The sequence below is a fragment of the Peromyscus leucopus genome, chromosome 16_21 (genome assembly GCF_004664715.2).
Source record: "Peromyscus leucopus breed LL Stock chromosome 16_21, UCI_PerLeu_2.1, whole genome shotgun sequence".
NCBI classification, from domain to species: Eukaryota; Metazoa; Chordata; class Mammalia; order Rodentia; family Cricetidae; genus Peromyscus; species Peromyscus leucopus.
In genome coordinates, this window is record NC_051084.1 from 14,767,951 (window position 1) to 14,791,906 (window position 23,956).

At 53.5% G+C, this 23,956-nt stretch overlaps 1 protein-coding gene across 2 annotated transcripts; it reads right to left on the reverse strand.

Annotated features, from left to right (window-relative positions):
* Nucleotides 1-582: 582 nt before the first annotated feature.
* Cbs (cystathionine beta-synthase) lies at nucleotides 583-23,666 on the reverse strand. 2 transcript variants are annotated; one of them, XM_028885068.2, is made up of 17 exons: nucleotides 23,556-23,666; nucleotides 19,934-20,141; nucleotides 15,478-15,584; nucleotides 13,651-13,785; nucleotides 13,252-13,331; nucleotides 12,945-13,079; nucleotides 12,341-12,410; nucleotides 10,390-10,481; nucleotides 9,163-9,288; nucleotides 8,655-8,739; nucleotides 7,023-7,128; nucleotides 5,654-5,728; nucleotides 5,385-5,519; nucleotides 3,847-3,955; nucleotides 3,291-3,375; nucleotides 2,538-2,579; nucleotides 583-1,276 (listed from the first exon to the last, which is right to left on the reverse strand). In XM_028885068.2, exons 2-17 carry the CDS (start codon nucleotides 20,131-20,133, stop codon nucleotides 1,173-1,175), a joined length of 1,686 nt encoding a protein of 561 aa, XP_028740901.1. In that variant the 5' UTR covers nucleotides 20,134-20,141; nucleotides 23,556-23,666; the 3' UTR covers nucleotides 583-1,172. The 2 variants fall into 2 exon arrangements, with proteins under 2 accessions (XP_028740901.1, XP_028740902.1); XM_028885069.2 differs by lacking the exon at nucleotides 2,538-2,579.
* Between the last annotated feature and the right edge of the window lie 290 nt (nucleotides 23,667-23,956).

Sequence of the window (23,956 nt, forward strand, 5' to 3'; positions counted from 1 at the left end):
CTGGGAGGGGAAGATGGGGGGAGGCTGTGGCTGGGATGTAAAATAAATAGATAAACCAAAAAAAAAAAAGAAATGCAGCAGTGAGCACAACTCCTAGAAGCCAAGATGGTTTTCGAACCCTGCACCAAAGCAAAATCTCTCCCTATCAGCAAAGAAACCGAAAGACAACCCGATTTAAACACGGGTGGAGCCTGTGGGATAACTGTAGTTGCTGGGCAGCAAATGTAAATCACAGAGTAAAAGGCACCAAGGTTGGGGAGGATGCTGAGAAAGGTGCTCAGGAACACACAGGCGAGGATGTGAAATAGTGCAGCCCACTGCATCAAGTGAACACGGGATTGCAGCGAGCCCAATCCGGATCTATGGAGGGGTGGGGTGGGGGAGATGGGTTCAAGCAGACACGCGCACAGAACTTCACAACAGCCAAGAGGTGAAAACAACACACACGCTTGTGCACGGTTGAGCGGAACAGAACCAGGACCATCCACATGCATGAAAAGGAACAGAACTCCGACACAGGCCGCAACATGAAACCATGAGATGCTCACGCCAGGGGAGATAAGGTAGACACAGGGCCATAGGTGTGTGTGATTCCGTTTAATAGGAAGTGTCCAGAGCAGGGAAACCCATTGAGACAGCTAGTGGGTAAGTGCTTGTCAGGGAAGCAAGGCAAGGTGAGGAAGAGCTGCTTGATGGGGGGGGGGGGGGGGATGGGACATGAATGACCCAAGTGGTACCACTGTGCAGACACTCAGTTCACAGCCATGGGTCTCAGGTCACAGGAACTGCGCCTTCATTAAAACCCACATGCTCCCATGCTGGGGACCAGCACTGCCCCTGATGATGAGCACAAAGTGGGTCCAGGGTTTGCCCGTCCCCTCTAGGGAGGACACTTTCTGGAACCCTCAGTCTTGTTGCAATTGTACTCTGTGTCCATCTTCCCTGGCTGACATCCCTCAATTCTCCTGTGACACCAGAGGACACCCATGCAAGCTACTCAGGCTCAGGAGTCATTTATTTAGGAAGCTGAGTGTTAGGAGGAAGGCTGGGCCTCCGCGGCTGGTCTGAATAGCCACCTGTTGGTGCCACCTGCTGGACTTGGGCATGGAAACGGGTAGGTGTCTCTGAAAGCCCCAGCAGGGAGGGTGGAAGCCGGTCCCGACTTCCCGGCTCTATTTCCGGTTCTGCTCACGGGCTGCCACGAAGTTTAGCAGGTCAACGGCAGTGACAACCCCGAACACCATCTGCCGCTCACTGGACATGCCACTGCTGTGGTCTGAGGAAAGGAAAGGGCTGCTGGATTACAGGTGAAGGGATACAGAGCTGATCCGAGGCCACGGCCTGTTGGAAGCAAGAGACTCCCCATCTCCAAGCAGGAACAAAGTATCAGCCACTGTGGCTCCAGCTGAGCCACATGGGCGGAGCCAGAGAGCAGTTCCTCTCACCAGCCCTAACATAGGATGCTGGGTGCTGTCTGGAACAAAGCCAGAAACCAACCCAGGCTCCCCAGAATGGACGAGCTGGCAGGTGCCTCCTCTCAGCCCATGCCCACAGGCCACGTGCAGTGTCAGGGCCTGGGCACGCCTCAGGCCCTCTTTCTGTCCAGAGTCCTGCCTGGCACCCAGGGCCTATTCAGCTCAGCCCACCTGAGTCTGTCTGCAGACAGGTTTCTCAGACTGGAGCTCCCCGTCCGCTTGGGCCTGGCCCTGCACCAATGGCCTACAGGCAGAGAGGGCCATGGCAACAGTTTTCTATCCCTTTGAGAGGATATGGGGAGCCCAGACTTCGGTCCACAGAGTGATCTAGGTGTAGGTGGGGCTTGCCCACACTTGCAAGGGCCTGAGAGGCTTCCCACAAGTAGGGGTGTCCCTGGCCCAGGACTTTCCCTGGTTCACCGGTTTTTAGGGTCTCTAGGCTGACGACTTGGCCTGTAGCCCTTGGCACATTGTGCACCTCCACAGTGCTGGGCCGGGCCTTCATGCCAGACCCTCCCTCTTCCCTGCAGATACATGTACTATCAGGCCTGTCCTTAGGAGAGCGTCTGTGGTTGGCACAGTCCTTGGGAGGCTCAGCAGGCTGCCCAGTGTCTGAAGACAGAGGCCCCCCCCTGGGAGAGACCCATCAGGGACAGGCATCTCACTGGCCTATCTAGAACCCCAGAAAAGGGCAGGGAAACTCAAAAGAATTCCACTGCTGCCTTTTGAAATCACTGAAGCTAAGGGACCCCTTGATTGGCTCTGGGACGCCCACGGAGCAAGTGACAGCAGGCTCCAGTTAGGCTGGCTGATTCCCACGCGGGGTTTGATGAGGAACGGTTTAGGTTTGTGACAACGCCCTGTCCTGTCACTCCAGCTGACCCTGAAGTGGGAATTAATGTTGTTTTTTTTTGTGTGTGTGTGTCTGAGATGTTCAAAGATCGGGAGCCCCCTCCACCCAACCCAACCTCGGGGGTCCGGGGCCCTAGATACCCTTGGAAGGGTGTGATTCTGAACATGAAGGCCACTTCCTAGGGGCCGGGATGGGTGGGGCGTACATACCTGTGGGCCCCCCCACCACTCCTGACCAGGCCTGGTCTCGTGCTGTAGAGCCAAGGACGGGAAAGGGGTTAGACATGGGGCTGCCCCCACATGCAGGCCAGCCTTGAGACTAGATATCAGGCCCTCCCAGTTCTTACGGATTGAGGAATGAAAATCAACACCCCTCACCCCACTGGGACCTGAGAGTGTCATCCCCACCTGCAGACGGTGACACTGGGAGGACTCTCGGAGAGCAGGAAGGACAGACTGATAGGCACAGAGACAAGTGTGGTTCACAAGCTGTCCTTTTAACAGACCCCCAGAGCTGCGCTTCGGAGTACCCCCTGGAGCCCATCAGAACCAATCAGTATCTCCTGGCGGTATGTCCTCAAGGGCCAAGAATTCCAGCTGTCACAGGTTTCTCTGAGACAACCCCCAGCATCCTTAGAGAATGCCTACTGTCTCAGCCTGTGGGCCTAGGACAATGTCATGCTATCTACACAACGTGAGGGCTCCCTGGAGCATGATTCGGCCCTGTGTGTCCTTTGGGTACATGACCGGATTGACAGGCCCCTGGAGAGAGGTTCAAGATGTCAAAAGCTCTGGTGAGAAGATGAGGGCCACGGACTCCCCATCCCCCACTAGGGAGCATGCCCGCCTACTGCACAGAGCAGGAATGTGTACCATGAGAGCCTGGGCCAGGCGTGGCCAGTGGCCAGGGCTGAACGCCCTTGCCCCCAAACAAGAACCCGGCGCCGAGCGGACCCTACTCACATTGGATCTGCTCATGGATCACCAGGGCGAAGTGGTCCATCTCCAGGATGTGGGAGAGCATGCCCAGTGTGTCAGTCAGGTGGATCTGCAAGAGAAATTGTGTCCATGCTGGCCCTCGAGGACAGGGCCCCATAGACTTGATGAAGGCAACAGGCACAACATTCGCCATAGCCGCTCAGATGAGTTTCCAGTAGAAAAAAGGCCCCACAGAGCCTTAGAGCACTCTGTGTTGTAGCAATCTGCCTGAATAGCGGCCATTCGATTCTAACCCACGGCCTCTGTTTAGAGGCCAAGCTAGTGGACGGACCACTGTTTGTGGGGCCTATGAAGGAGAGACGGACCGAGAGTACAGAGTTTTTCCTGGGATGCACACAAGGTCAATGTGACGGGGTGACTTTCAATCAAAGTGACCTCGAACCCCCTAAGCAAGCTGTATAGTTTCCAAGGGGGGGGGGTATGGGTCGGGGACCCACTTCCGGCACAGCAAACACTAGGCCTGCCTTGAAGGCCCAGCTTCTGCTCACATTCCCACTCCCCCTCTGGAAAACACTCATACCGGTTTGAACTGCTTGTAGAGGACTTTGCAGACTTCATCTGACGGCTGCACCTTCCCAGCAAGCAGGGATGACAGCATGTTCCCAAGAGTCACCATCCCTAGGATGGCCCTGGGAAGAGCATGGAATTTGGTGGGGAAGAAGAGGCAAGAGTCAGAGAGGAGTGTCTGGCCAACTCTGAAGGGCTCTAGCAGGCCTCAGCGTGGCAAACATGGCTCTGGCAGGCCTTGCCAAACTGTTAGCTAGCCACCAAGGCCCATCCCTTTATTTGGCCACTGACTCATTCCTAAGACAAACCACCAACGTCCATCTATCCAAGTATTAAAGTCCAGCAATCAAATGCTCCCCTTTTGGCTCACCTAATTAACATGCCCAATCAAAATTAACCAACTCATCCTAACTCGGGGTTTCCCCCTTTCTCTCTCTTTTTTTTTTTTTTTGGTTTTTCGAGACAGGGTTTCTCTGCGTAGTTTTGCGCCTTTCCTGGAGCTCACTTGGTAGCCCAGGCTGGCCTCGAACTCACAGCGATCCGCCTGGCTCTGCCTCCCGAGTGCTGGGATTAAAGGCGTGCGCCACCACCGCCCAGCCCCCCTTTCTCTTTAAAAACTGCCATTGGCCTATGGGCCACGTGTGTCTCCTCTCTATCCAGAGGCCGTCCTCGGTCCTGTTCTCCCCACCTCCCTTCCCCTTCCCCCTCGTCCTCTGTCTCCTTCCTGTCTTTATCTCTGATCCCCACCCTCTGTCCCTCTGGGGCAAATAAATCTCCTTGTGCTGAGAACTTGGTCTTGGGGTGTCTTGTGCTGACTTCAAGGTCCTTTCAAACTTGACCCAGGAGCTGGAGAGATGGCTCAGGTACCAAGAGCACTGGCTGCTCTTGCAGAGGACCTGGGTTTGCTTCCCATCTCCCACATGGCCGCTCACAAACATCTGTAACTCCGGTTCCAGACCTGATATCTTCTGACTGCCGCAAGCACTAGGCACACAGGTGGTGTACACACACACACACACACACACACACACACATACACACACACACACACAAATGCACATATATCAAAACAGTTGTAGGCATACAAATAGAGTTGGAGTGGGGAGAACAGAGACGGACAAGTAAGCTTACAAGTCCTGTAGTGTTTATGTCCCCTCAGGGGTCCATGGTGACCAGCCATCAGACTTTGGAAGCTAGACATAGGATGTTGGTCAACTGGACCTCCCTACCATACATTTCTCTGGGTGCCACCACCCAGGGTGCCTGTCACCTACTCCCTAGGGCAAGGGTGGGTGGGCATACTACCAATGAACTGGGGGGGACAGAAGCATTAAGACCCCAAGAGTTAGTATGGTCTAGCCTCAGCTGCTCAAGGACAAGGCAGTCAGCAGGCTGTCTGCAGCTCTAGACACTGTATGCAAAGTGACCACACTCAGCCTGTTGCTGCCCATCCCATTTGGTGACGTGGACACAGAGGCCTGGGCAGCAGGATCTAGGATCCTGGCACAGTCTAAAGTCAGAGCCCTGGACTTGGGTGAGGGTGAGACTGACCCTGACTTGTCGACCACGGGTGCCTGGTCGAAGCCTTTCTCCCGGAGGATGGTGATGGTGTGTTCACAGGTGACGGTGGGTAACACAGTCAGCGGTGCTGACAGACTCAGCTCTTGAACACGCAGATGCCACCACCTGAAGGAGGGGGCAGAAAAAAAAAAAACAGCATGAAGCAGGGGATAGGGCCACAAGAGGACCACCATGGTGGGAAACCGGAAGGCTCCCTTTCCCACCCATCCAGGGATGACAGAGCCAGGCGGCATCCTTACCAGGGCCTCTTCACCGAGAGCTCCTCCTTCAGGAAACCCTTCTGTAGCATCCACTTGTCACTCAGGAACTTGGACCTGCAGGGTCGGGGTGTCACTGAGGCCTCTCTACCCAGTGGGAGGCACATATGTGGTCAGGGGCGAGTTTCTGAGGGCCTGGCAACTAACTGCCTTGGGCCTTACTGTTTCAGCAAAGGATGTAAGAATGGTTGAGCTCCAGGGAAGCTCAGTCCCAGAGAACTGAGGGTTACTGGGCACGTAGGCTGAAGGTCTCTGTGATCTGGACCCCTCTTACAGGTTCCTGAGCATCCTCCTCCTTGGACCCCCAGGTCTGCCTCAACAGAGGGAGCCTTTTCCATTCTGACCAAAAGCTAACAGGCTACAGTGCTGTTAGGCTCTGTCCCAAGGAGGCAGGCTGAGGAGCAGCAGCACAGGACAGAGGTGGCCTCTACTCCAGCACCAATATGAAGTCCATACTCGTGTACTTGCATATAAAATGCTCTGGGCCTCTTGAGCACACGCACACATACCCACACAAAACAGAACCATGCACACACACAAACGCACACACACAACAGGCCAACCATGTGCTGGGGGGATGGCTGGCCTCCTGGATTGCTTGTCAGCCTACCTGGAGGCCAGCGGGATGCCCATGCACCATGCCTGGCCGTGCCAAGCTGCCAAGCTCAACACAAACATCGCTCTATAGCTCACAGGCTGCGGAGGAAGGGCAAGAGATGGGGAACCGCTCTTGTTACCCATGAGGCTGGCGGCAGAGCAGCTCTCCCTAGTTCAGCCAGGAACCCAGGCAGTTGACAGGACTTCAAACCTGCTGGTCACAGGTGGCCAGGCAGAGAGCTGGGACTGTCCTGAGGCTACTGAGCAAGCACAAGTCCTAGGAGAACCCAGCCGGGGCACACTCACCCTCCCAGATCCAGTTTAGGACGGCCGGTGAAAGAGCAGAGCGGGTGGGCGGGAAGCAAATTAGGATTTCCCCCCATGAAAACATCAGGACAGCTTGGCCCATGGCGCCCAGAGCCCCAGTGGGGTAATGAAGACAAACTCGAGAGACCAGGACAGAGGGGTATATAAGGGACATAAATGTCCACCAGAGCTGTCGCCATGGACACACACACACATGCACACGCACGCACGCACGCACGCACGCACGCACGCACGCACGCACGCGCGCACACACACACAGGCTCAGGATAGAGCCATACAAAGTGAACACTGGCTCTGAAGACACGGAGGATCCTGGGGCTAGCAAGCTAACAAGACCCAGCTGTCCACTACCCTTCCCCGACATCCCACGGTCAGCGCTTCAGTGACAGCAGCCAGGAGGGCGACAGGGACCAGGGGTGTGTCTTACATGTAGTTCCGCACAGAGTCAGGCAGGATGACCACGCAGCGCTGTCCTTCCTGCAACTCCTGGGCGGCCTTCACGGCCACAGCCATGGCACTGCCTGAACTTCCACCTGCCAAGAGGACCGTTAGACTTGCCCACATGCTTGTGTGTGCATCCACACATAAACACACTGTGTATGTATAACCCACACACGTATGCCAGCACTCGAGAAGGACCCGTGGGAACCATTCAGGCGTGCATCTCACATACGTGCTCTGGAAGTGTTCATACATGCTCTGAAAGAATCTTTGGAATCTCTGGACAGAGAACAGGCCGTAAAGGACCCTATTCCTCTGCATTATCTTCCTCTTCATAGTCAACGGAGCTTGCATTTCATAATTAAACATCACTGAGGAATTGGGGAGACCCTGGGACAAATGAAGTAAATCATGCTCATCCAGAAGAGGGGGGTCATGGTTCCCCAAGCTAAAGCCTGACACTGAACCAAGAGCCAACCGAGGACAACATGTGTCTCACTGATTGCTCATAGCCACCATGCAAAGCAAGTAGGTGATATCAGGTCTCAGGTAATGAGAGTCCTAGGTTCACCGTGACACTGACCATAGAGGGCCCTGGCCCTGGGACCTCCAGAGAGAGCCAAAGACACTGTTGCTGCCTCTCCAGTTTGGGCTCCTCCAGACTCAGCCCAAGAAGGTGCAAGTCAGTCAGAAAGGTCACCCTGGTGCCTCTTACAGAGAACCATGGCCCTGCCTCTCATCTCTCGATGTCTGGGTTTATATCACTTACACTGAGTGCGGGGGTGGGGGTGAGGGGGTGGGAGGGAGTGGGGGGGTTTATAAACTCACTGAGAGAACCCAAGCCACAAGTCTCCTCCTAGTGGCCATGTTGAAAATTTTTTTCAATCAACATGGCTTGTTCCTACTCCCCTAATAGTGCTTGGCTGTTGAGGACCTGGCCATTCTGGGGCTGATTGCCTTTCCCTGCCCCGTTCCAACAAGACTTAGAACAGATGGGGCCACGTTTATAGGGTGAGTTCGGGTACACTTGGTGTTCTCCAAATCTCAGGTCTAACTCAACCTGCCAGGGCCTTTGCCACCCCGTGGTCAGGCAATGGTGCCCTGTCCACCCTGATCAGGATGACTGAGGAGCCCAGGGTGGGAGGAAGGCTGCGGAGGTTGCTTCTGATTGTGACTCGGCTGCGCAGAAAACTACGAGGGCAAGAAGTACTGTCCCAGCTTTCTCTGGACTCCCTCGCCAACCCCTTCAGAGGACTGGGACCCAGCATGCCACAGCCTGGAGCTGCTGCAGATTGAGCCCCCCGTTCCAGGGACAGGGCTGTTTAAAGTGAATGAGGGGAAAAACAAAAAACAAAAAACCACCACAAGAGCTTGCCTCAAACACTAGAAGGGCAGACTGAAGCCTGGGCCCTGGGCCTCATGCTCTCATCGCCACAGGTGACTCCAAGAGGCTGCAAAGGATAAGCAAACAGCTAAGGAAGGAAGAGCCTGGACAGACGGACAGGAAGGGAAGTTACTGCACTCACACAGCCTCAGAATGCCCATGACTTTCATGCATTTGGAGTAGGCCGTCCCCTGCCACCCTGCCACCCTGCGGGGGGCTCGCCCAGCCACTCACCACACAGCAGTCCTTCCTGGGCGATGAGCATGCGGGCAAAGGCGAAGGACTCCTCGTCATTGCTCTTGAACCACTTATCCACCACCTGTGGCAAGAGCAGGTCACGGGCCTCAGTTCAGGTGGAGGGGCCCTGGAGGGGGTGGGGCAGGGCCACCCCACAGAAGCCTTCCTCCCCCTGGATCTGCAAACCTAGATGTCTTCACCCTTCCCTGCTCCGTTATGCTTGGAGGAGTAACTCAGACAACCCACATCTTTACGGGGCTGGCGGCCTCTGCTAACAGTGGCCGTCCGTCCTTGTCCATCCTTGTCTGTCCTTCCCTTTGCATCTCAGAGCCTGTGTCCAGCAATGTCAGGCATGAATTTGAACATGCCTCAAGCCCCTGTAACCACACTCCCTATCCTGTCCCCTCAACACTTGGGTCAGCTAGAGTGCCAGAATGCAAAAGCAAGTCCAGGATCTGGCAGCGGCCTGTGGCTCTGCCTGGGGGAACACTTTGGCCCAACCTACCGCCCTGTCCAGGACTGTGGGGATGAAGTCATAGCCGATCCCTTCCACCTCGTAGGCTGTTTGCTCCGTCTGGTTCAGCTCCTCAGGCTCCGCAAGGATGGACCCTTCAGGATCTACACCAATGATCTGCAGGGTGGGTGGCTTTAGGGCTCAAGCCAGAGAGAAATCCAACCCATCCCTAGGCAGCCGCCATTAGAAAGGATATTTCCCGCTAACGTATGCCTGTTAATGGCCAGCTCACAGGCTGCATATGCTAATCCCAGATTAGAGGAAGGGAAGTCCTCCAGAATCTCAGGCAAGAAGCAGGAAGGCCACAACCTACTGTGCCTAATATCCAGCACTGGGTATTTAGAAAGATACTTCCAAGCCGGGCGGTGGTGGCGCACGCCTTTAATCCCAGCACTCGGGAGGCAGAGGCAGGCGGATCTCTGTGAGTTCGAGGCCAGCCTGGGCTACCAAGTGAGTTCCAGGAAAGGCTCAAAGCTACGCAGAGAAACCCTGTCTCGAAAAAACCAAAAAAAAAAAAAAAAAAGATACTTCCAGGGCTGCTGTAGGAAGGGTCCCAGTCATGGGCATGTAGCGAGCCTCTGGGGACAAAGGATAGCTCTGGACACTGACATCTTCCTGGACTGTCTCCAGAGGGTGGACAGTCTCATGGGGAGAAAATGACCCTGTTTCTTTGTGCCCCTCATCAAGCCTGGTCCTAACTCAGTGATTCTCAACCTTCCTAATGCTGAAACCCTTTAATGCAGTTCCTCATGTTGTGGTGACCCCCAACCATAAAATTATTTTTGTTGCTACTTCATAATGGTAATTTTGCTACTGTTATGAATCGTAATGTAAATATCTGACATGCAACCCCCAAGGTGGGGGAGGTCATAACTTACAGGTTGAGAACTACTGCCCTAACTCAAGACAGTCTGGGACTGTCTCTGGTGGCCTCTGGGCTAATCCAAAGGGCTTCACCTCACTCAGAATGGGAGCCCCCAGGATCCTGTGCTCCCCAAGTTCCTCCTGGGCAACTTGATACAACTCTTCAAGACAGCAGTGGGATGAGACAGGAATGTGGGAGGAAATCAGTTCCCAGGCAGAGGGGCCTCCCAGCCTGATGTCAACAGCACTGAGCCTCTAAACCCAGCTCAGGCCACAGGCAAGCGAGCAAGTCCAGGCCCACCCTCTCAGCCACCCAGTCTGCAGCAGCACCCCCCCCCATGGGGCCACACTCACTTTACAGCCAGGGCACTTCTCCTTCAGCTTCCTGGCGATACCTGTGATGGTGCCACCTGTGCCCGCTGAAGCCACCAGCATGTCCAGCTTCCCTGGGGGAGGGAGGACATTCTCAGGCCACGGCTCAGCCAGCCCTCCACTCTTTAATGACCATTGGTGGAAATACACTCAAGCCAAAGCAGGTCCGTGGGATAAACATCGCCCGTCACTGCCTCCATCTGTGGCCAGCGTGCCCAAGGCAGAGGCTGCTATCTGTCCTGTGACCTTGGCCTTTAAACCACCAATGTAGCTGAATCTGCAGGATGGGTCACAGCTGGGCAGCTAACAGTCTGGCAGAAGTAAGCTGTCAATGGTGTACCTTCCTAGGCTGTCTGATTCTTATATAAGAATCAAACTGGGTTTTTAGGATGCAGGGAAAATGCCCGAAGGCTGAGAACTGGCCCAGGCTCTCTCATACCACTGAGGGTCAGCTCAGCATCAGGCATGTCTGAGCTGGGCAAACTCAGGAATGAAGCAATGTGCACCAACTCTGCCAGATGAGAATTCTCGCCCATAAAACCAGGTTAGCAAACACCTGAGCTTTTATTGGCCAGTTCCTGGGCACCGAACAAGTCTGCACCCAGGCCAATGCCAATACCAGGTTCTAAGTGGGAAGCCAAGGGTGGGACCTTCCAGCGCCTTCTCCCATGAGGCCCTGAGGGAGGTGTCCCACCAGCCCCAGGAGCTAGGCACTCAGCATGTATACATGGTTCCAGGGAGCCTCATGCTATACTAGAATAAGCTAGCTACAGCTATCACTATACAGCTCCAGAGGTGAGAAAGAATGAAGGTCAAATTCAATGCCCCTAGCTGGGCATGTGGCTCACACCTTTAATCCCAGCACTCAGGGAAGGCAGGTGAATCTCTGAGTCTACAAAGCCAGTTCCAGAACAGCCAGGGCTACAGTGTTTCTGAAAGAAAGAAAGAAAGAAAGAAAGAAAGAAAGAAAGAAAGAAAGAAAGGAAGGAAGGAAGGAAGGAAGGAAGGAAGGAAGGAAGGAAGGAAGGAAGGAAGAAAAAGAAAAAAACGCTCCAGTTAGATCTTGACCCCTAGCTGTGAGGCCAGCACCAGCATGCACTCAACAGCCCCTACAGCCTGGAGGACATGGGGGTGAACACGCAGTCTGAACCACATGTCTGGACACAGGGAGAGGCACCAGCAGAGGCCAAGAGGCCTCAGAGGAAGACTAATGTCTCCAGAAACTATTTCACAAAGACAGGTGTTTAAACTGGGTTTAGCAAAGAGAGGGTAAGTGACTTGCGCACTCCCCCAGGTAACCACATTTGACTGAGTGTGGTAGTTCTGTCAACTCTGCACAACCTAGAGTCTTGAGGGAAGAGAATCTGAATAAGGGACTGTTTAGATCAGGTTGGCCCGTGGGCGTGTCTTTGAGGGACTGCCTTTTTTTTTTCCTCTGGTTTTTCAAGACAAGGTTTCTTTGTGTAGCCCTGGGTGTCCTAGAACTAGCTCTCTAGACCAGGCTGGCCTCGAACTCACAGAGCTCCACCTGCCTCTGCCTCCCGAGTGCTGGGATTAAAGGCGTGCGCCACCGCCGCCCGGCTTGAGGGACTGTCTTGATTATTTTAACTCATGTGGAAAGACCCAGCCACTGTAGGTGGCACCGTTGACTGTGCAGGAGGAAACCCTGGGCTGTCTAAGAGCAGGGGAAGTGAGCTGAGCACCAGGCATGTATGCATGCTCTTCAGTCCGGGCAGTGTACATGTCACGTGACCAGCCGCTTCTCGTTCCCGCCTCCTTCACTTCCTCGAACCGGAACCTGGAACCGGGAGCTGAAACAAACCTTTCTCCCCTGAGTGGCTTTTTGTCCCCGTGATTTATCACAGCAACAGAAACGAAACTAGAAGAAGAAAGGACTGCAGTCGAGGTGGGTGGAGGCGTGGGAAGCACCCACCGTCACACTGCTGCAGGATCTCCTCGGCCGTGTCATCATAGTGCGCCAACGGGTTGCTGGCATTGCGGTACTGGGCGGAAGAAGAGAGGGGCTGTGAGCTGGCCGAAACCACCGGCACCATGCACGGACCCCGGACAGTCAGCTCCGTGTGGGCCAACAAGTTCTACAGCATCCTAGAGAACCTCACCTCGGGAACCTCCCATACAAGATATGAAAACCAGGGTCATCACGATGTGAAATAACCCGGAAGTGAAATGAACAGGGGACTAGGTCTTGGGGTGCAGGCTCTTGGACATTCTGCATCTTCAGAGCCCAGAGGGTCCTCTGGAAGGGATATCCCAACCTCACTGCTGACCCAACACGGCTGGGTTCTGTCCAGTGGGACAGCCTTCCGACACTGGCACGGGGACAGCAGAAACCAAAGGTTCTGTCACTGAGCAGGGGGCCCTGGAGCACCTCCCCAGAGGGAGTACTGTCACCCTGCTCATGCTGGGCAGAGACCAATCTCCCAGTCTCCCAACAGGGCCCCACAAGAATCCCTGACCACAAATTTGCCTCCTGGAGGAGCAGGGGTGTGTGTAGGGGGGAAGACATGACATCTGACCTGGTCCAGAATGTGAGAATTGGGGATTTCGTTCTTCAGTCGCCACGCCACTCCCACATGAGACTCGGGGGAATCGAACCTGGCGTTGGTGGGTGTCCTCACGATCTCAGCTCCCAGAGCCCGCAGCACATCCACCTGTGCAGGGAAAACCATGCCTTAATCACGGGGGCTGGTCCCTAGAAGGGAGAACACTCTGGAAGCCAAAGCTGATGCAGCAAAAGCTCATCAAGCCACACCCGCCCACAGGCCACGCCCCTAGTGACCACGCCCTCCACCCAGCCCCACCCCCAGGCTGCCCTGAGCGCACCTTCTCCATACTCATCTTCTCTGGCATCACGATAATGCAGCGATAGCCCCTCACAGCAGCTGCCAGAGCCAGCCCGATCCCTGAGGGCCACATGCAGAGGGTGAGAGGGGTCAGTGCCCAAAATCCTGTGCCTTCCTGCCTGTGCCCCTGCCCGGGACACCTGAGACAAGCCCGAGAGGCATGGAAGGACAAAGGGCCTCTGTTCTGGGGAGGAACCCCCACACTCTGATGGCGATCTTAGGAGATTTATTCTGGCAGCCAGGTACACAGATGTGCTTCTGGGAGGTAGGCTGCACAGAACAAGCTGGCCAAACTTTCCCTCTTGCCCTCCCGGGAGGTCTGTCTGCACAGGCCAGGGACTTTCAGCCTCTGCTCAGCACCAGCTGGCTCCACCCTCACCTGTGTTCCCAGAAGTCGGCTCAATGATTGTGTCCCCAGGCTTCAAGGTCCCAGCTCGCTCAGCATCCTCAATCATCCGAAGGCTAATGCGGTCCTTCACGCTCCCACCCGCATTGAAGAACTCACACTTGGCCACTGAAAGCCAAACATGAATCAGAGATGGGAGAGGAGGACTCTCCGGCCCCCACAGATTCCTGCCACCCTCAACAACCCAAAACACCTCCAGGATGAGGGCTGACTGGGTGTTTGCAGTTCTGGGCATCTCTATACCCATTGCCCACCTCTGTACCTAGACACCCCTGGTCATAGCTGGCCTGTCTCCCACCTGCCCTGTAGACCCATGGCAACACTAAGTGAGAGGTAAGGACGGTCAAGAGCCCGTGGGCGGAAGGTTAGAAAACATGTCCCAGCAGAATGAGTACAGGCAGTGAATGGCTGGATCCGAGCCCACACACCTCTGCCAAGGTAGCCAGTCCAAGCAGCCCCAGATGGACCACCTTAGTCCCAAAGCCCCTGCCAAAGTTGCCCCCAGCTCCTCCACTCTTGATTGTCTCTATCATCCGTGGTCAGTGAGTCCAGCCTTTGTGCTCAGTCCAACCCCACCTGACACCACCTCCATGCTGGCGGACCCTTCCTCACTCTTTAGTCTCACCCCACCCTCACCTGACACCACCTCCATGCTGGCGGACCCTTCCTTGCTCTCTAGTCTCACCCCACCCCACCTCATAGGTGTTCCAGGGCTAGAGAAATGCCCTATTCGAGAACCATCTTCTTGGCTGGCTCTCGGTTCTGAAACCTACTGCAAACAGATTGCCCCCTCCCCAAGCTAGAAGAGATTCTGGGGGCATGGAGGGACTTCGTTTGATGTCTGCTCCCTTGGCCCCATGACAGCCTCAGATCTACAACACCCCCCCTCCAAACCCCAGGCCAAGCCAACTTACCTCTTACTCATAGGCTATGACTGCCCACACCTCTGCTTGGGAATAGCTCCCTGCGAGCAACCCCTTCACCAGTGACCTTCATTTTTACCTTGGACCTAATTCCCACTCTTTGTCCCATAATGGGCTGGGTGACCTGCCAGACTCCATGCAACTGGGAGGACACAGACAACGGCTTCCTCTGCAGTCAAGGCTGTCACTCAGCATAAGCTCCACCCCCACATAGGACCCTCCACCCCAATCTCCTCATTGATGCTCTCTGCCTAATATGGTGGTAGCTCACGCTTTTAATCCTTGCACTCTGGAGGCAGAGGCAGGGCAATCTCTGCAGTTCAAGGCCAGCCTGGTCTACATAGTGAATTCCAGGCCAGCAAGAACTAAACAGTGGGGCTGGAGAGATGGCTCAGTGGTTAAGAGCACTGGCTGCTCTTCCAGAGGACTCAGGTTCAATTCCCAGCAACCACATGGCAGCTCACAACTGTCTGTAAATCCAATTCCAGGAGATCTGACACCCTCACACCAATGCACATAAAATAAAATTAAATAAATTTTTTAAAAAAGGACTATACAGTGAAACCTTATCTCAAAAAAAAAAAAAAAAAAAAAAAAAAAAAAAAAAAAAAAAAAAAAAAAAAAGATACACTCTCACAGTGCTCCAGCTTCACTTCTGCCTCTACCCAGGCGGTAACCTGCCCAGGCAGGCTCTTTCATCCAAGCTTCCCTGGCCATCAGTTAGAGAGAAGCTGTCTCAGTCACCAACACACATCCTGCATCCCAGAAGACCCCAGTGCCGACACCCCCAGAGACACCCCCAGCCCCTCAGCTCCAGGTCACCCCGAGGCCCTGGTCCAGGATGCCTGAGGCAGCCTTAGCAGGGCCACACACTCACACAACTCGCACTTGAGTCCTGCATTCTTTGAGATCTTGTTGATTCTGACCATGGGGGTGTTCCCAATTTTCCACAGAATATCTGGCAAAATTTTTGGAGATTCTGTCCTAAAACAGAGAGAGGAGGCCATTCAGGAAACAAAAGAGAATAAACAGCAGTTGGAGCCCGGGCATCGCGGGCATTTTGGAAATGAAGAATCCAAGAAGTGCCTCGGGGAAGGACCTGGGTGGTGGAATGCCTGGCAGACCCACAGTGGCGTAGATCACACACACACACACACACACACACACACACACAAGCACACTCTGGAACACCCAAGTGCAGTACACCTTAAGCCCAGTTTGAGGGACTGGATCACCACGTAACTTCCACTCCCCAGGTCTGAGCGTGCCCCTGGGTCTCATAGGACGTTACAGATGGGAGGATAAGCAGGGACACATGGTCTCTATCATTTTGGCAATGTTCGTTTTATCCCCAGTGAAAAAAATTAAAATACCTGAACATGGTGTCACGTGTTTGTAACCCCAGTACACAAGAGACTGAGGCAGGAGGTTGTGAGTTCTAGGATCACCTGAGCAACAAAGTGAGTTCAAGGCCATCCTGGGCTACAGAGTGAATACACAGACAAAAAAAAAAAAAAAAAAAAAAAAAGAAGAAGTAAAAACAAAATTGTCACACTTTAACACCCAGTCAGGAGTACTTCCGCCTGACTCCTGGTGGCTTACACAGACATCTAGAACCTCATTCTCTTGGTCCAGGACACCTGGACGGATGACTGGTCTCAAGACCGACTACACCATAGATGGTGTGACAGCTTGCCCCTCCCCCCACATATGGACGCCACGTGGATGCCATGGTCTATGAGTTAAGATGAAGTAACATCCCTTAAAAATGCCCACCTAGATTTGAGGTCCCCTCTCTGGGCATGCCCACTGCCTCAATGTTGTGTATCTCAATAAATTCTTTCAATTTGTCTTCACCTTTCTAGTAAAAATCTTTTACCATTGGCATTACCAGCTTTCCCGGCACCAGTTTATGTGGCATTTTAGTGACTGGCACATAGAAAATTACCAAACTCCTCTAGGGGACAAAACAAATGACCACACTCTGTCGCTTACTCTGGCTTTAATTTTTTGTTTTGGTGAAACAGAGTTTCTCTGTGTAGCTCTGGCTGTCCTGGATCTCACTCTGTAGACTAGGCTGGCCTTGAACTCAGAGATCTGCCTGCTTCTGTCTCCCAAGTGGTGGGATTAAAGGCAAGGGCAACCACCTACTGGTTTCTGGCTTTTCTTTAATTGCTGCTTCTGGCTCTCTTTTCTGGAAACAGAGCCCACAGTTCACACACACACACACACACACACACACACACACACACACACACACATACACACACCCCCGGCGCACCTGGCTCTACACAGAGCATTCAGAGTTGACTCCAAACCCAATGGCCACCCTTTGGCTAAGGTTTCTCTTTTGGAGAACTTCATCTGGAAGTCTGTGTAGCCCAGCTTTGCTTCCTGACCCTGCCCACTTTATCAGAGAGGCCACTGGGACCCGAGAGGTTAGACTCCAGCCAGTGAACATCCTACAAAGAGGAGAGTCATCAGAGGGGTAAGTGTTCCCTCTGTTTCCAAGGTCACGTGATTGCTGCAGGTGGTGCAACTGACTGAGGAACAATTGCGTGAGAGCTCTCCTCCCAAGACCCTGAGAATGCCCACTAAGGAGCCTCAACTGATCTTAACAGTATTTTTTTAAAGGTTGATTTTTGGCTACCTGCATGATTTTATTTATATTTTAAAGCATTTATTTATTTTTATTTTCTGTGCACTGGTGTTTTGCCTGCATGTAGGTCTGTCTCCAGTTCTTGGAGTTGCAGACAGTTGTAAGCTGCCATGTGGGTGCTGGGAATTGAACCTGGGTCCTCTGGAAGAGCAGGAGGTGCTCTTAACCACTGAGTCATCTGTCCAGCCCCTACATGGTTTATGTTCCTGCTGAGTAGGAACGTAAAACCAAAAATAAATCAGGAAGATTATAAAACAAAATTCTGCTAGTCACTGAGCAGAAGTCTCACTCTAACTCAGTTCATTTAGGGATCTGGTACCCTAAAGACTTTGAAAGGCAGTCACTAGTGACCAACTTTCAGCCCATGTAAGAGGGACATGATTCCTGTGACTGTCAAACTCCAGAGAATGAGTGAGTTCACCTATCCAGGACAGCACACTCTGCTCTCCAGAAAGTTCTCAAAGGGAGAGGCAAAGCGTCTTTAGGAGCAATAAAACCAGCTGAGACTTACGCTCTCTATTCAAAAGGGTCTCAACTGGCAACTTTGGGTAAATCTATCTGGACCTTGGAATTTAAAAATGGAAAGTATCTGACTGTACTGGTGCTCACGCTTTTCTGTGCTGTGCTAGGCAAATCCTTTCTTGACTGCCGTAAAAAAAAAAAAAATCCCTTTCAATGTGTTCTATTCTGTCAAACTTAACTTGTCTAGCTCTGAGGAGATAAAAATCCAGCTCTGCACTGAGGAGATGGACCCCTAGAAACCCTTTAAAATCTGGACATAGTAGTGTGTTTCTAAAATCCCTGTACTCAAGCCAGAAAAGACAGCCAGAAGCAGCAGTTAAAGAAAGGGCAGAAATCAGTAAGTGATGGCCCTTGCCTTGCCTTTTTTTGCCTTGCCTCTGAGTTCGAGGTCAGCCTTGTCTACAGAGTGAGTTCCAGGCTAGGGCTGCTCATGATTGCCCCCAGTGATAGGTCAAGCTAAACTCTTCCGCATTTCAATGACAGCGCAATGTGTCCAAAGCGGTTTCCAGAACAGTCCCTGTACGGCTCTCCATCTGCAGGCTCAGGGGCGGCTGCATGCCCACACACTCCCTGCCTATGCCTACTTGCACTCATCCACCCCGCGCCCCACACCCAGACTTCAAGGCTGCCAGGCTGCTGGGCCCTGGCTTCCTGCCTCCCTGCCCCAGGCTTCTCCCACTGGAGCCAAACTGACTAAATAGAAGCCTCAGACACCTTTGGCCTCTAGTCAGGGGCGGGGTAAGGAATCTGGAGTTCCAGGGCGGGAGGAGAGGTTGCCTGGGTGCCAACAGGCAGCAACAGGCTGGACTCCAATCGGGTCTTCCACAGGGAAAGACTCTGCGGAAGAGCTGGACATGCTCTCTTCCTAGGTCGTCTTTGGTTGGGCTCAGAAAAGCGAAGATAGGCTGGGACAAGGCCAAGAGCTCCTCCCCCTCAGAGCCCCTCCCCCTCAGAGCCCCTCCCCCTCAGCCCCAGGGAGGCCAGGCAGGGGGTAGCACCAGGACACAGGCTGGGAACTCAGGTGTGCTCACTCCGATGTTTGTACAGGTGAAGGCTCAGATCTATCACCCATCCCAAGTGCCTGTGCTTTGCCAGCACAGGAGGGCAGCCCCATAGGACCTCAGAAACCCCGACTCACCATCAGGGCTGCCCGCCCCCCTGTCCCTCACTCTGAAGCCCCCCCACCAGGAACCTCTGGAACTGGCCGCCAAGTCTCAGCCGATTCAGCATGTCCCATCTCTCTCTCTGCCGATGTCTGGTGCCATACCAGACTCCCCGAGTCAGCGCCTCCCTGTAGGGACCTCAGTCTGGTGCCTGAGCCTTCTCTTGGGCTCCCCCTCCCTGGTCCTCCAATAAGCCTGTCAGCTGAGGACGACGCTGCCCTTAAGGCTGATGTGTGCCACACACGTCTTTGAACAAGCAGTTCCCAGGCCTTCAGAAGCCCTCAGGAGTCAGCTCTCCCGCAGCCACAGGCTCTTCTTCCCTGCTGTGTTGTTCTAGCAGGAACTCATCTGAGCAGCCCCCACTTGTCTCCCGGCCCTGGAGCCCATTCAACGGGCACAGCTTCTACTCTGCATATTTCATATCCCCCCCCCTTGGCCCCTTGAAAACGCTGCCTCCCACACCTGCCCAGTGCTTGCTCAGACTTTTGAACCCATAACCATAAATGCTGGTGGCCACACACAGGGCACAGGACTCGAAGACTTAAAACACAAATCCTTTCACCCACTTGCTCTAATCTGAAGGCATTAGACCAAGGAGATGGATCCTAAGGGTTTTACAACAGGCCAGGAGCCTGCATGGCTCCATCCTGGGCACTTAGAACAGGGCGTGACACGGCGCATGTTCCTAAGTGGGCTACCAACTGACTGTGTGTGGAATGGTTTCTACTGGAGTTATTTCAAATAAAGTCATGGCAGACAGCTATCAGTGCCATTGACAGTCTTAGTCAGACCATAAAAGGAACCCACCAAACACTTGAACACAAAGAAACCCTGGCCTACACTATTTCTATCCCCCTTCCCTGGCCCCCCACATGGATCACAGAGCAGGAGATCCCACTTTGAGCTTGGTAGCTGTATGGCCCCCATACCCCTGCCCCACCCCTCAAGGACATAGGCCCACCATCTTGAGATCAAAGCCAGAGACTCACAGCGCTGTGTGGTAATGTGGCGAGTCTGTCATGGGCCTGCCCAGCTGCCAGGTACATTTGCTTGGGGTATCAGGTCGGATCCACAGGCGCTCACTGTCCCCGGAAGGGCCCTTCTCTGGGTGCCCTTTCCCTGAGTGCACGTCCAGGTGCTGGGGGCACACGGCTGAGCCATCTTCGCACTGGGATGTCCCTGAAGGCATGCTGGGATCTGTAGTGGGAGCAGAGATCTGTTGGTTTAGAAGCTGGCTCACACATCCCCTGTGGGAGTGATGCTCCACTCGAACAAATCCAGCAAGGATGGGAGAAAAGGCGCAGGCCCCAGCTGCTGTGGAAAACATTTAGGTTCCTGTCCAGAAAGTTAAACAGAAACTACCATATGACCCAGCAATTCGACCCCGAGGCAGAGATCCAAAAAAAAGGGATGGAAATAGATATTTAATGTGCCCATTCTCATGGCAGCCTTGAGAGTCAAAAGGTGAACATCACCCAAGGTCATGGATGAATGGATAGTCAGAAATGTGTTCCATCCATGAAATGGGATACCATTCAGCCCCAAGAAGGAACAGACAGGCCTGCAGAGATGGTTCAGCAGTTAAAAGTGCTTGCTTTGACGTCATGAGGAGTGGACTTCAGATCTCAGCACACATGTAACAAGCAGGCTGTCCCACGCACACACAGACATAGACACAAATAAGTAAATCTCTTTTCTTAAAAAAGAAGGAATGGATGAAATCTGAGGACATAATGTTAAAGGAAAGAAGCCAATCATAAAAAATTTCTAGAAATGCCCAGAATAATCAAATGTCCTATGATTTGAGCTATGTGAGGGACCCAGAACAGGCAAATCCACAGGAACCTATCATAGAGGACATGAAAGGCAGGGGTGGGAGGAAAGAAAGCAACCGTTTAATGCATGGCGGCTTTTGAGATGATGAGAAAACATGAGATCAGTCCTATTTTCATCCTGTATCTGTGACAAAACATACCGTGGGGGGCAAGGGTTTATTTCAGTTACAGTCCCAGGTTACAGTCCATCAATTTGGGGAAGTCAGGGAAGAACTCTTGCAGCTGGCCACATTATATCCAGTCAAGAGCAAGGAGAAACAAATGCATCCGTGTTGGCCGCTCTCATCTAGCCTTTTCCGGTCTTACACAGTTCAGGACTCCTTGCCTGGAGAATAGTGCAGCCCACTGGACAGCCTACTCCCACATCAGGTGATAATCAAGACAATTCCCTACAGACATGCCCCCAAGCCAAACTGTTCTAGGCAGTCCCTCTGTTGAGACCCCTTATCAGGTGACTCTAAACGGTGTCAAGGTGACATTGAACACTAGCCAGAACCTTGTACAGACAGTGACAGCAGTTGCACAATCCTGTGGATAAAGTGGTTAAGACACCGCCTCCATATCGATCATTTCTGCACCTCAGACTAAACTGCGGATTAAAATGATTCAGAGGTCGGATGCGTAGCTTTGGTGGGAGAGGATGGGGTGGCTGGCAAGTGCCAGGTCCTGGGTTTTAGTCCCTTGTTTTAAAAAACAAAACAACAAAAAGAAAAAAGAAAAAAAAACTGTGTGTACTTAACATGTACACATTTTCATGTTATTATTCCATGAAGAATGCAGCATCACAGTTGCTTTAAAAATTTTTTTTAAAAGCTGGGTATGATGGTGCACGCCTTTAATCCCAGCACTCGGGAGGCAGAGGCAGGTGGATCTCTATGAGTTCAAGGCCAATATGTACTACATGGTAAGTTCCAGAACAGCCAGGGCTATCTATGTAGAGACAATGTCAAAACAACAACAAAAAACAAACAAACAAAAACCCCAAAACCAAACCAAAAAAAAAAAAAAAAAAAAAAACCCAACCCCAAACAACAACAAAACAAACACAAACAATTTTTTAGATTTACTAATATGTATGCCTGTTTTGCCTGAATGTATGTATGTGTACCATGTGTGTGCCTGGTGCTCTTCCAGGTCAGAAGAGGGCCATCATGAGATCCCCTGGAACTAGAGTTACAAATGATTGTGAGTCACCAGGATCCTCTGCAAACATCTGTTTGCCTAACGTGGACATCATCCTGGTGTTTTAAGTAACCTAACCCTGATTTGAGGTTTCTGAGAGGGTGCGTAGTGTAATATGGAAGGACAGCCATATGGGACCACCTTCCATGGACCTGGAGAAAAGACCACCATTATGTTATATAATTTAATCCACCATTTACAGCAAAGCCAGACACCTCCCATCCCACAGTCCCAGGAGGTGGAAGCAGGAGAGCAGAGGTTCAAGGCCAGCCTAGGGTCTGTGAAATTCTGTCTCAAAAGAGGGGGTAGGGGGTGGGGGCGTCGGGAATAAACTTCCTTTGTAAAACGCAGGAGAAAGAAGCTGACACTGGGTACCCACAAGTGTGCTGTGGGCACCAAAACTGGACAGAAAGCCAGAGATTCATTCCACTCCAGCAGACATAGGTGATGTTTAACATACTAAAACAGATGCATCCGTGCCTGTGGGGAGCTCAGTCTTAACCTGGACTGCACAGGCTGTACAGGAGGAAAAGAACGAGGGGCGGGGCCAAGCACTCCCAGGTGAAGTCAGGAGCCCCACCCGGTCCTGTCCCACCTCGCTAGTGCCCTTGGTGGCCAACTAATGTTAATCAAAACTTGCGGCCACCTCAGCCCTCCACGGAGCTTCGCTGAGGACACAGCAGCGTTTCCCCAGCGTGAACCCAGGCAGTGGCCTAGGCAGGTGCTACTTTCCTTCAGCCCAAGACCCCCTCTCCAGAGCGCCCTCCGGCTGGGTGCCCCTGGCTTCGGAACTCTCCCAAAAGCCAAGCAGGCACAGGTCGCCCGGCGCCATCCCTTAAGGTATCTTCGCAGAAAGGAAGTCACCGGGAGATCCGAACTCGGGAGATCCGAACTCGGGAGACCCGAACCAGAACTCGCCTGGAGAGCACGCCCCAGGGCATCCTGCGTCTCTCCACGCCACTCTTCCAGTGAGGTTCCCCGAGGGCCATCAAGTTCCCATACGCACAAACCGTCTGGCCACTTGACGTTCGTTCGGAAGGGGTGGTTGGGGACAGTATGTGGCAGTGATTTGGAAAACCCTCTGTAAGTAGCAAGTTGCACAGCCCCGATCTGCTCCCTCACTGTACATTCTTGGTCTCGCGCGACCTCCCGCCAGGTTCCTCAGGAGGCACAGAACCTGCACCCACCCCACGGGCCACTACTTCAATATTTACCCCACCCGGTACCAGGGCCCAAAAGAACAATTTGCGAAACAGCGGTCTCCATCCAAAACAGGGGAAATCGATGACCGGTACCGGAGCAGCGCGTCACCCTAGAACCTGGCTCCGGGCTCCGAGACTCGCGGCCATGGGGTTCAGGACCACGTGGGTGCTCAGCATAGGTCGGTGCTTGCGGGAAGGGGGCAAGGGACGCAGATCTCAGCGGAGCGGCGGGGGACCGTAGAGCCCCCCAGCGGGGTCACCGGGCACCCGGCTCGCAAGCTGGCACTGCTCTGAGCTTCCAGGTGCAGCTGATGCCAAGCCCTGGTGCAGAGGTTAGGAGCGTCCGCCGGGCACTGAAGCCTGGCGCGGGACTCCTCTAGTCCAGAGCTTACCTGAACTCAGATTCAGGAAATCGGCTTCGACTAAGTTGGGCTGGAGAGCGCGCCAAGACAGGATCACGGCTCAGATGGGGAGGACTCTGCGGGTGGCGGGTCTTGAGCCGACGCTGCGGCTCACAGCAGGCGCACGCGATTGGCCCGGCGACGGGGGGCGGAGGGCCGGCACCCGCCAATCCCGGGCCGTAGATCGGCTGCCCACCCACCCCACCCCACCCACCCACACCCCCTTTCCCTCCCTACCCCCAACTCTGGCTCGGCAAGGGGACGGCTGGACGCCCCACCTCCACACTCCCATGTCTTTCTGTTCTTTGAGAATTCCGGGAGCTGCGCTCGAAAGTTTAGGAAGCTCTGCCGTCTGATTCACGTTTGTTGTCCGGCATCAGAGGAGGCCCCGA